The 12,732-nt window shown below is 31.5% G+C and overlaps 1 protein-coding gene across 1 annotated transcript in view; it reads left to right on the top strand.

Moving 5' to 3' along the window:
* GLRB (glycine receptor beta) overlaps positions 1 to 12,732 on the top strand; it is a 102,276-nt gene that overhangs the window by 30,082 nt on the left and 59,462 nt on the right. Inside the window, exon 3 of the mRNA XM_044680812.1 lies at positions 3,273 to 3,340. Coding sequence (XP_044536747.1) covers positions 3,273 to 3,340 — 68 coding nt within the window. The remainder of the gene's footprint in view (positions 1 to 3,272; positions 3,341 to 12,732) is intronic.

The raw sequence follows: 12,732 nt of genomic DNA, 5'->3' as shown, positions 1-12,732 counted from the left end.
TCTTTAAAAAATTCTTCATTCTAGCAACTGTTAGATTCAAATACATTAGTGTTTGTAAAAATGATTTGTAATCTATATATCTATATCTATGCTATTTTTATAATTATTCTACTGTCCTCTTTACAACTTGTGTAAAAATTAATTGAGGATAAAAGTTATCAATTTATATAGCAGATTAACTATTTGCCTTATGTCATGATTGTTCAGTATGTGCAAATAAGAGTGAGAACTCCTTTCTACAAATATGGAGGAACTCTAGGTGAGGAACTTCCTCTATCAACACAGATGGAAGCCCCTCTTTGACTTAGATCATAGATTATAATTTAAAACTGGAAGGGTCCTTGGAGATCATCAAAAGTTACCTGATAAACACAGAGATTAAAAGATTTGCTCATAGTCATAAACTTAGTAAATATCATAGCTTTTGAAATAATGTCTTCTTGACTACAGGATCAGTACTGTTGTCCATCATGATGTCTGCATCTATGTATGAATAAAAAAGTAATGAAGCACATATATGTATATATATATATATTTATATAGAAATTACATGTTAGTAAATAAATCAAATGGTAAAACAAAAGCCCATTTGTCTTTTTGAGCTGCTTGGGCAAAAAGTGCTACCTTAATGGCTAAAATGAAACGAGTCTCTTACAATCAAGATTTGTTTCTCTTCTAAGAAAATTCTATTCCCACACCTTATGAGAACTAAAACCATGCTTGTAATAAAATAAAATTAAAGTCATGAGCAGATCGTGCAGACCTTATTCCTGATGATTTAGAAATGAAATATATGAAAAGCCTCCCCTGGAAAACACTAATCCCAGTTGTGCAGTTAAGGACAGGTATGAACATATATCAGATTAACATCATAAGGTTTTTTCGTCCTTTACAGAGGAAAAACAGTCTGCAGCTGCTTCGAGTCAACTAAAGTTACACAACTCTGTTGTAAAAATAAGGGGTTTTGTTCATTACCGGGGCCTATTCAGTTACTTTCAACATCAGCCATGGCCTGGGTTGTCACATGTCCACCATAAACCCATTCACCACCTGTTTTTCATCAGTAGGTGGTTATGTGGTTAAAAGGCCAACTGCACATTTTCCCTTTGCTCTGTTCCTCCTCTAGCTTTACCCCCTCCTCAATCCACCAGCAGCCCACAAAGCAAAGAAAAAGGGGGCTGTAGCCTTATTGCAAAAGTCCATCTGTGAGCATTTTTTTTTCTTGAAAGTGAGGTGAGCAGAATGAATCACATGTAAGTTTGATTTCCTTTAAAACTTAGTCAAAGTTTAAAAAAACACTCAGTTTATGATCAATGTCAAGTACAATGTGTAAGACATCGATTCTTTCTCCATTAAAGCAAGTTTTCTTATATGATTAAAGAACCTATATTGGGAAGGTTGGTAGAAATAAGTAAATCATCAAGCCATATTTTGTTAATCTTTTTTAATGAAGAACATAAATACCATGACATTTATTTATAGAAGGCAAAAAAAAAATAAAGCACATTTTTAAAAAAAAAATCAGCAATACCTAACCATCTATTTTTTCTGGGGCTCTATAGACATAACACACACATACATACATACATACATATATATATACACACATACACATCTTTATGTAAATAGTAACATAAATGATTAATATTGCTGCATAGTGATGATCAAATACAGCTTATCTTCAATTGATGTTATCTAAATTATTCAGGAGAGGGAGATGATTTAATCAACCTTTTTAAAGTTTTAAGTTTTGCAAAGAAATTGAATTGATATATATCATTTCATTTTGAAGTAAGTCCTAGAGGAATTATTTTCTTCATTTTCCAGATAAGGAAATTGTTGCAGAGATTTTGATAACGTGTCAGAAAGAGGACTCAAATTCAGTTCTCTGACTGAGCGAAATATTCTTTTCATTATATTAGGTGTTTTTCTTCTTTTTTTGTTTGCTAATCTGTTTTTTTATTTTAATTTTTCCCTAGATTACATGTTGATGAAATTTTAAATATTTATTTTCTGACATTTTGCAATCCATGTTCTCTCTCCTTCCCACCTTTTCTTCTCCCCAAGAAGGCAGGTAATATGACATAGGTTGTACATATATTATCATATAATACATATGTACATGCTCATCATTTTGTGAAATAAGACACATATTGCTTACAATAGAGAAAAATTCAATGGAGGAAAAAAAGCGAATAATAGTATGTTTCAGTCTGCATTCAGATTTTCTCTGTTTCTTCTATGGCAGTAGAATCTCTTTTTTCATTATGAATCACTTGAAATTGTCCTAAATTTTTGCTTTCTTGATAGTAGTTAAGTTATTCACAGTTATTTTTGTTAATGTGTATAAAGTCCTCTTGGTTCTGCTCACTTTACTTTGCATCACTTCATATAAGTCTTTACAGATTTAAATTTGTGTGTATGTGTATGTGTGATCGATCATCTTGTTTGTCATTTCTTATGGCACAATCATATTCCATCACAAGCATTACAAGCATGTAGTACAACTTGTTCAGCCATTCCCCAAAAGACTGACATCCCTTCAGTTTCCAGTTCTTTGCCACCACAAAAAAGAGCTGCTATAAATATTTTTGTAAAGGTAGGTTCTTTTCCCCCCTCTCTTTAATCTCTTTGGGATACAAGACCTAGTAGTGGCATTACTGGGTCAAAGTGTATACACAGTTTTATAGCTTTTTTGGCATGGTTCCAGATTGTTCTCCAGAAGGTTTGTATCAGTTCACAGCTCTACCAATAGTGTATTAGTGTCCCAATTTTTCCATATCCCTTCCAACATTTATGATTTTCGTATTTTGTAATGTTAGCCAGACCGGTGGGCTCAGAGTTGTTTTAATTTGCTTTTCTCTAATTAATAGTGCTTTGGAACATTTTTTTTGTATTACTAAAGGTAGTTTAAATTTCTTCTTCTGAGGATTGTCTGTTCATATCTTTTGACCAATTGTTAATTGGGGAATGCTTTGTATTCTCATAATGTTGACTCAGTGCTCCATATACAAATAAAAAATGAAGCCTTTGTCAGAGAGACTTGCTATAAAGACTTTTTTCAAATTTGTTTTCTGCATTTTAATCTTGGTATATTAGGGGACTTCTTAATATTGTCATTTGTAATAATTAATGATGAATACAGCATTTTAAGACCACATTAGAGCAACTCTGTAAAACTGTAATGAAAACTAAATGCATGTCACCTAGGGAAAAAAGTAACTTTCTGATTTCATTATTTATATAATCTCCTCTCATCTTTGTATTCATAGGTATTCCAGTTGATGTGGTTGTCAATATTTTTATTAACAGCTTTGGCTCTATACAAGAAACAACAATGGTAAGATTAAAATTTGAATATTCATATTCAGATGAAGCTAAATATTTTTGTCTGTGGTTATTTTGTAAGACTTTTTTTTATGCTAAAGGATAATGTGGGAATTTAACAAAACTTGAGCTAGATTGTTGTTTTGATTATTAATGGAATAGATATCTATTGTTGGAATAAAATATACAAAGGCTTCCAAGGCCTTATAAATTACATATATAAAAGAGAATTCCATTTCCTCCAGAGTCTAATATACTTCCTAGCTGAAATGTAAGAATAATGTGACAGGGTACTTTAGTAGTTATTAAAGAATTAATATGTCTCTCTGAATATCTATTGTCTGGTAAATTATTGTCTGATTATTGTCTGGTAAATATTCATACTCTGTGAACACTGAAGCTACAATTGTCTTGATGTGGTTTTATATATATATATATATGTATGTATGTATGTATGTATGTATGTATTTTCCATAAATCAAATTATAGAAAGATGGGCATTAGAGGCCTAGAATTGCATTTTTAAAAGTATATTATAATGTAAGCCATTTAAAGACTAGAAATAGAATAATGATATGTTTGTAATCCTTATTACATTTGCTAATAATTGTAATTGTAATTGTTTAGAAGGTACAGTATGTATAATTCACTTAGTACAAAGGACCTTAATGCATTATTTTGCTAACCTGATGATATCATTCCTTTACCTAGGGGAAAAAGCAAAGTGAGCTAAGTAAAGACAGGCATTATTTTCATGGTCTGTATGTGAATATTTCTAGTGATTGGTTTTAAAGGACACTTTGGAAACAAGTCCAAAATTCCTATCCATACCGCAAGGCAGACTAAGACCAAGATACTCTCAAACGAAACACCAGTGTATATTCTCTTTTTAAAGTTTCATAAATAGAATATGCGCTGCCGTTTAGCTTTGGAGTACACTTTGTGGTCAGAAAGATGCAGTGTACCTGCCTACACCACCAAGCAGACCAATGGAAATGGTAAGTGATGCCTTCTTAATTGTAAAACTTGTTTGCTCAAACCCAATGTATAACTAGGTAAGGTTTGGTGGGCCAGTTACCTTGGTTGGTTAGTCTTCTGGCCTCTATTGTCTCTGCTATTAAAGTCTATCTTATATGACCCTGCAGTATTGTCATTTTTTTTTGCGGGGGGGAAATGTGGATTGGGAGAAGGGAGACTTTCATTTGTGTTGGAAATTCCTACTGCGCAAAGTCCATTCACTCCTTTGGTCAGCAGCAGTTCAGTAACACAGTCTTTACAAATTGCTTTAGGTACTGAGGCATTAAGTAATTTGCCCACAGTTATACAGTTAGCATGTCAGAGTCAAAACCTGAACCCAAGTCTTTCTAACACTAAGACTGGCACTTGTCCATTATTATTGCTCACTGACAGATTAATCATCCAAAACCAATGCTTTTTCTTGCTTTACTCAGAAATTTTCCATGGCTTTCATTTGTCTAATGTTCATTGTCTTCTATAGTGTGAACCCAATATTTCTACTTATTTTGATATTGAGTACATATAAATTCTTTTGTATCCTCAGATCTTAGGGCTGGTAATATTTCGTCAGAGTCAAGTGAGTATCTATAGGTAGCATATCAATTGTCATTTAGTTGAAGTTTTATTACATTACTTAGAGAAAAGAAGGGTTTGGAATAGAAGAACATAAAGTGACTTCCTTACAATTATTTTGGAATTTCATTTAAAAATATTTCAACCTTATCTCCTCCAAATCCTTTATTCTGGAAAGAAATAATTTATTCCTTCCCAAAAATATTATTTTTACCTTTCTACATTCTGCCTTTGCTAACATTGCTTCTTTGATCTGGAATCCACCCCCCCCCCCCATATCTTGTCCTATAAATATCATGCCCATTTGTTACAATTTGAAAGTCTGCCTCCTCCATAAAGCCCTTTCACCTTGAATTCTAATCTAAATTCACAACTATTTTTGTTCTTGTCACTCATTTGTTACTTGGAATTTGTACTGATTTAAGCCATATTTATTACTACTACATATAACTTATAGTGTTACTTAATATTTCATGTTTTTTATATATCTTATTTCCTCATATAGGTTATCTTCAAGTTCATTTATTTTTTCAGTTAATAAGATTTCATTTTATAAGAATAAGACTTTTTATATATAATATATTATATATGTTATGTTTATATGAATTAATAAAATTTATGATGAATCAATATTATCATAAGCAGGAGCATAATGATGATTTTTTTTTGTTTTGGTGAAAAGCTCAGAGTTACTTATAATTCTGGATTGATTTTTTATTTTATAATTCATCAGTGGGGTATCTAGATTCTACAGCAGATAAAGGGTTGGGCCAGGAGTCAAGAGAATCTGAGTTCAAATATGTCTTCAGATGCTTAATATCTGTGTGATCCTGGGCAAGTCACTTAACTCTCTTTGCCTCAGTTTTCTACTTTGTAAGCTAAATTGGATAAGGAAATGACATACTACTTTTGTATCTTTGCTATTGAAACTCCAAAGGGGTTATGAAGAGTCAGACATGTTTGGAAAATGACTGAACTACAAGTATGTTTTGGGCTTGATGCATTTGTTACAATCTTATGTATAAACAGGAGCTTGAAAACTTCATCATGTATAGTGAATTCCTCTTTTTATTTGAAACACATATTAGACCTTCTATATGGTAATATCAAATTCATCTGGCAGATACACAGTTTTTCTTTTATGCCCAGCCTGACATGAATAATCAGAGCATTGTCAAACAGTTATATTGTTTCCTCTACAAAAAAAATCTCATAAACATTACATAGATGGAAAGAACACTTTAAGGTAGCGCTTTATTGAATCAAATAAATTGTCAAAGACAACAAATATTAGTCAGAACGGGTTCTTGCATTTTCTATTACCTTTTATTCAGCTGTGTTTCTGTGAAAATGTGGTTAGCTAAAGAATCCCATTTGTGGAAGCCTGTCTTTTCCCTTCTTGTATGTTTGTCAAAGATGAGACAAATAAAACATGCACAAATAACTTTAATAATGGATTGGTGCAGTAAGATAAGTAGTCAAGTACAATGGTACCTCAATGAAGGTACAATTTGCACCAAGTTGAGGGGAATCAGCACTCACTGTGTACTTAGTCTTAAATATGTATACATGACAACTAAAGTGTCATGGGAATTTTAGAATTTCATATGCTTATACTAGGAAACAATGAAGTGAAGACTTTTTATGTCATTTAATTTTTTTAATTTACAAAAGTTGTATTGCTCAAATTGCTTCTCTGAAATGACCCAAAGTATCTGCTTAATTTTCAGATCTCTTTTTTACTTTGTATTGACATAAATGTTCAGAGTCAAAATCTAACCCCATTCCCACTTCATCTCCTATTCAATCTTCTACAAGAGACAATTCCCTCCCTAGTCACCCGACTCACAACATATTAGTATATATATATAGTATACATCTGTTTGGCTGTTTAAATTCTGTCTTCCCATCTTCAAAGACAGTGGCTGTTTTTCTCCTTTAGTTGAAACCAGGGACTTTTAGTTGAAACCAGGAAACATTATCTGGCAAAAAATTAAGTTGATTGTTGACCAAATGACTGCAAAGGTATTTTTGAAGTGCAAATTTTTGGTACCTTCTGAAAACTAAGCTCTTAAATTTAAGTTACATAAAACAGAATTTTACATACTTGTTTGCATGAATAAAATTCTTTGTTTAGTATATCTGAATAGAGTGAAAATACAAAGAATTGAGTCATGAAGAAAGCATTGGTTCAACACTAACGACCCTACAAGAATTAGATTTTGGGAAGATGAACAAGATTGCCTAGATATTTCTCTTCCCATAATATTTTATACATTTATTCAGTTTTCTCAAAGGCAAATGCAGTGAGACATTGTTGCTTATTAGCTAAGAAAATCAGAAACCATTATAGGCATGCTGTTATGAAAAAAAATTAGGTTTTCTGTGAGGATTAAATGGCTCAATAGATAGAGACCCAGGTTTGAAGATGGGAGATCTTATGTTCAAATCAAACCTCAGACATTTCATGCTTTGTGTGACCTTAGGCTAGTCATTTAACCTCAGTTGCTTACCCCTTTCTATTCTTCTGTTTTGGAACCCATGCTTAATATCAATTCTAAGACAAAGGGTAAGGTTTTCTTTTAATACTTTCAAAGGAGAAAATTTTCATTGTTTTAGGTAAATTGTGGACTTCAATATGGGCAAAAAGCAGTGATGATATTAACAACTCAAGGAAGCGGCATCTAATGGTTATGCAAAGATACTTTAAAAATAAAGCCTCAGTTTCTTTAAATTCTAATATTTATCTTAGATAAGTAGATGTTTCATTGGAACTGTGTTCTCACAGGCTAAGTGTTTCATGTTAGGAAAGAATTCCACTCATGTAAATTGGCAATTTATAGTTAATGATTTTAATTGATTGTTTTTTTGAGGAAATTTTATTATTCCCTTAAAATATAGCATACTATTTTTATGCAAAAGCTAACTTTATATTCTTGCCACATGAAATGAAAATTCCTTTATTGTATTTATAAATAGATTTCACTTTATCAATTCCCTTCTTCTTCCTACCCTTCCTCCTTCTATTCCCCAAAGTATTGTTAATGACTACACAAAGTATACAAAATTCTCGGTTACATTTAAGGCCCTTTATAGTCTAGTTTATGCCTATGTTTGTGGTCTTCTTTTGGATTACTTGCATTCACACAATGTTCAAATTATACTGGACTTTAATCTTTTTTCTACATAGCATTCTGTTCTTGTCTTCCTGTGCCAGGATATCTTCCTGTCTGTAATGCAGTCTATCCTAATCTCTGCTTTGGATTATTTTAAAGCTGGTCAGCCTCCTACATACAGACTTTTTTGAGCCAGCCTTTCTCTCTTCTTCCTCTTGAATTTATATACCCACCCACTCTCACACACACCCCACATTCCCCCACCCTCATTTTGTGCTACTCACTCTTATATTGCCCAAATAGAATAAGAGCTTCTTGACTGAAGGGAATGTTTCTTTGTAAGTTTCTAAATCCATGCCTATTATAGTGTTTTATATACATTAGGCACTTAATAAATGTTTTAGTGAATGTAATTGAATAGTATAATCCATTAATCCTCTAGTAGAATGAAAGAAATGAGAATTATTAATCACTTATTATTTGCTAGACCATGTGCGCAGTGCTTTAACAAATATTCTTTCATTTGGTCCTAATAGCAACCTAAAGAGGTAGGTGCTATTAGGATGCTCATTTTATTGATGAAATTGAGGTAAGGAGAAGTTAATTTAATTTCCTAGGGTCACACATGTAAGTCTGAGGGCACATGTGAACTTGGGTATTTCTGATTCCAAGTTCTATATGCCATCAACTCTAGCACTTAGCTTATGGCTTTAAATGTAATTTTGCATAGTGTAAAATACTTATTTGAGCCCTATTATCTTGTTAAATAAAAGGAACCACAAAATTCAGGTGATTTTTCATCAGTGCTTTGCATTTTCTAGTATCTTACTATGCCACACATAACATAGTCAGAAGGACATAGCTTCAGAGGTAGATGGGACCTTAGAAAACTAATTTCTATTCTAATTTCTTCATTTTCCAAATGAGGATATAAGTCCAGAAAAGTAAAGCATTTGGCCTACACTCATAGATGCTTAAGTAATATAGCTGTGATTTTAGCATAGGCCATCTGCCTTTGGTGAATTACTTTTTTTTCTTTTTTTTTTAAACCCTTACCTTCTGTGTTAGTATCAATTCTAAGAGGCATTTGGAATTAAGTGACTTGCCCAAGATCATATAGTTAAGAAATATTTGAAGCTAGATTTGAGCTCAGGTTATTCTGACTCCAGGCCTGGCATTGTATCTGCTGTACTACCTAGCTGCCCCTGAAGTACTTTTTTCAATCCATCATACTGCATTTGATTCTAGGAGATGAATTGCAGAACTGAAGGTTAAAGGGTGAGCTAACTGCTGACATCTGGAAGCCAGCTGCCTTTTTAAAAAAGCTCAAATGGGACTGTTAGGTATAGACACAAGTGGGAGAACCTATAAAAGGTGAGGATTGCTGTTTATACCACCTATGCTGAAAGTTCTGTCAATACTTATAGTCTAGAAGCCTAGCTATTCAAAATCTCAAGTAAACAGGTTTTTATAAGTTGTATCTGGAAAAATTTTCCTGTGAAGATTTTTTCTATAGTAATTATTAAAAAATTATAGTCATTATTATAGATACAAAAATGTTTATGTTGGAGATGTTCTAAGTTTGTTTTAAAAATATTTCTTTTTATTTTACTAAATTTTCACATAAATTTTTCTAAAGTTATATGATCCAAATTGTCTCCCTCCCTTCTTGATTCCCTCCTCCCAGAGCTGACAAGCAATTCAGTCTGGGCTATACATGTATTATCACATGAAACATATTTCTATATTATTAATTTTTTGTAAGTTAATAATCTTATAAAATCAAAAGCCCCAAATACATACTTAAGTAAAGAAATAATAAATCATATGCTTTCTTCTGCATTCCTACTCCAACAATACTTTTTTTGCAAGCGGACATCATTCTTTTTCTTAAATCCCTCAGAATTGTTCTGGATTATTATATTGCTGTTAGCTAACTCTATCACATTTGATCATTCCACAATATTGCTGTTACTGTGGACAATGTTTTCATTTTTCTGCTTATTTCACCTTGCATCAGTTCATGTAGGTCTTTCCAGTTCTTTCTGAAATCATCCTGTTTGTCTTTCCTTATAGCATAATAGTATTCCATCATTATTATATACCAGAGTTTGTTCAGCCATTCTCCAACTGAGGGACATTCCTTTAATTTCCAATTCTTTGCCACCATAAAAAGTGCAGCTACAAATATTTTTCTACAAATAGGTTCTTTCTCATTTTTTATTACTTTGGAATACAGACCTAATATTGGTATTACTGGGTCAAAGGGTATGTATTGCTTTATTACCCTTTGGGCATAATTCCAAAGTTCCCTCCATAATTGCCAAATCAATTCATAACTCCACCAGCAATGCATTAGTCCCAATTTTGTCACATTCTCTCCAAAGTTTGTCATTTTTCTTTACTAATCTCATGTGTTATCAGAGTTGTTTTAATATGTATTTATTTAATCAAGAGAGATTTAGAACATTTTTTCATGCAACTATTACTAAGCTTTGATTTCTTCATCTGAAAATTGCCTATTCATCTCCTTTAACCATTAATCAATTGGGGAATGTCTTGGATTATTATTACTTTAACTTAATTCTTTATATATGTGAAATGAGAGCTTTATCAGAGAAATTTATTATAAAACATTTCCCCCAAGTTGTTTTTTCCCTTCTTATTTTAGTTGCATTAGTTTTGTTTGTACAAAACATTTTTAATTTAATATACTCAAATTTTTTTGTTTTACATCATGTAATATTCTCTATCTCTTGTTTGGTCATAAATTTTTTTCCTTCCTGATGGATCTGGTAGGTAAACTATTGTATGCTCCCCAATTTACTTACAACATCATTCTTTGTGTTTAAATCATATCCCTAGATTAACCTTATCTTGGTATAGGGTGTGAGATATTGATCTAAACCTAATTTTCACCATATTGTTTTCCAAATTTCCTAGCAGTTTTGTCAAATAGTGAGTTCTTGTCCCCAAAATAAAGATGAGATTGCTGAGATAATTTAATCCTAATCTCTGCCATTGATATACCCTTCTGTTTCTTAGCCAGTAAAATATATTTTTGATAATTACTGTTTTATAGTACAGTTTAAGATATGATACTGCTAGGTCACCATCTTTCACATTGTTTTTCATTAATGCCCTTGATATTCTTGATCTTTTGTTCTACCAGATGAATTTGTTATTATTTTTTCTAGTTTTATAAAATAGTTTTTTTGGTAGTTTAATTGGGATAATACTGAATAAGTAAATTAATTTAGATAAGCAATTAATGTTTTCCCAATTGTTTAGCTCTAACTTTATTTGTGTTAAAAGTGTTTGTAATTGGCAAGTATTTTAAATGGAGTTTCTTTTTCTAACTCTTGATGCTGAGTTTTGTTGGAAATATATAGAAATGTTGATGATTTATGAGGATTTATTTTATATACTACAACTTTGCTAAAATTATTTCAACTATTTTTTGAATTGATTCTCTAGTATTCTCTAACTTTACCATTATATGATCAGTATAGTTTAGTTACCTCATTGTCTACTTCAATTCCTTCAATTTCTTTTTCTTCTCTAATTGCTAAAGTAGCATTTCTAGTATATTAAATAATAGTGGTGATAATATGCAATCTTGCTTCACTCCTGACTTTATTGGGAAGGTTTTTAAATTATGCCCATTGCAGATGATACTTGCTGATGGTTTTAAATAAATACTTTTTAATATTTTAAGGAAATGCCCTTTATATATAATGTATTAATAGGAATGGGTATTGTATTTGTCAAAGGCTTTTTCTTTATCTGTTGAGATAATCTTGTGATTTTTGTTAGTTTGATTATTGATTTGGTCAATTATGCTGATAGTTTTCCTAATATTAAACCAGCCTTGCATTCCTGGTATAAATTCCAATTGGTCATAGAGAATAATCCTTGTGATATATTGCTAGTATTTTATTTAATATTTTTGCTTCTATGTTCATTAAGGAAATTGTTCCATAATTTCCTTTTTCTGTTTTTGGTTTTCCTGGCTTAGGTATTATCACCATATTTCTTTCATAAATGCTACATAGTTTTTGTAGTATTAGGATTAATTGTTCTTTAAATGTTTAATAGAATTCACTTGTGAAGACATCTGACCTTGGGGATTTTTTTCTTGGGAAGTTCATTGATGGCTTGTTCAAATTCTTTTTCTCAGATGGGATTATTTAAATATTATTTTTCCTTTTTTTTTAACCTAAGCAATCTATATTTTTTGTAAATTTCATCTATTTCACCTAGATTATCGCTTTTATTGTTATATTATTGGTCAAAATAGCTTCTAGTGATTGCTTTAATTTCCTCTTCATTACAGGTGAAATCTCTGTTTATACTTTTGATGCTAGTAATTTGGTTCTCTTCTTTCCTTTTTCAAAATAAGCTTAACCAGTGCTCTTTTATTTGTGTTTTTCCCTGATAGAACCTATTTGTTAGTTCAATAATTCTTTTATTTTCAATTTTATTAATTTCTCATTTGATTTTTAGGATTTATAATTTAGTCTTTAATTGGGGATTTTTAATTTGTTTAATGTTTAATTTGTCCCTTTTCCAGTTTTTTTTAAATTTTTAAACCCTTAACTTCTGTGTATTGACTTATAGGTGGAAGATTGGTAAGGGTAGGCAATGGGGGTCAAGTGACTTGCCCAGGGTCACACAGCTGGGAAGTGTCTGAGGCCGG

This window comes from Gracilinanus agilis, chromosome 6, assembly GCF_016433145.1.
Source record: "Gracilinanus agilis isolate LMUSP501 chromosome 6, AgileGrace, whole genome shotgun sequence".
NCBI lineage: Eukaryota > Metazoa > Chordata > Mammalia > Didelphimorphia > Didelphidae > Gracilinanus > Gracilinanus agilis.
This window is presented reverse-complemented; position numbering and strand designations above follow the sequence as displayed.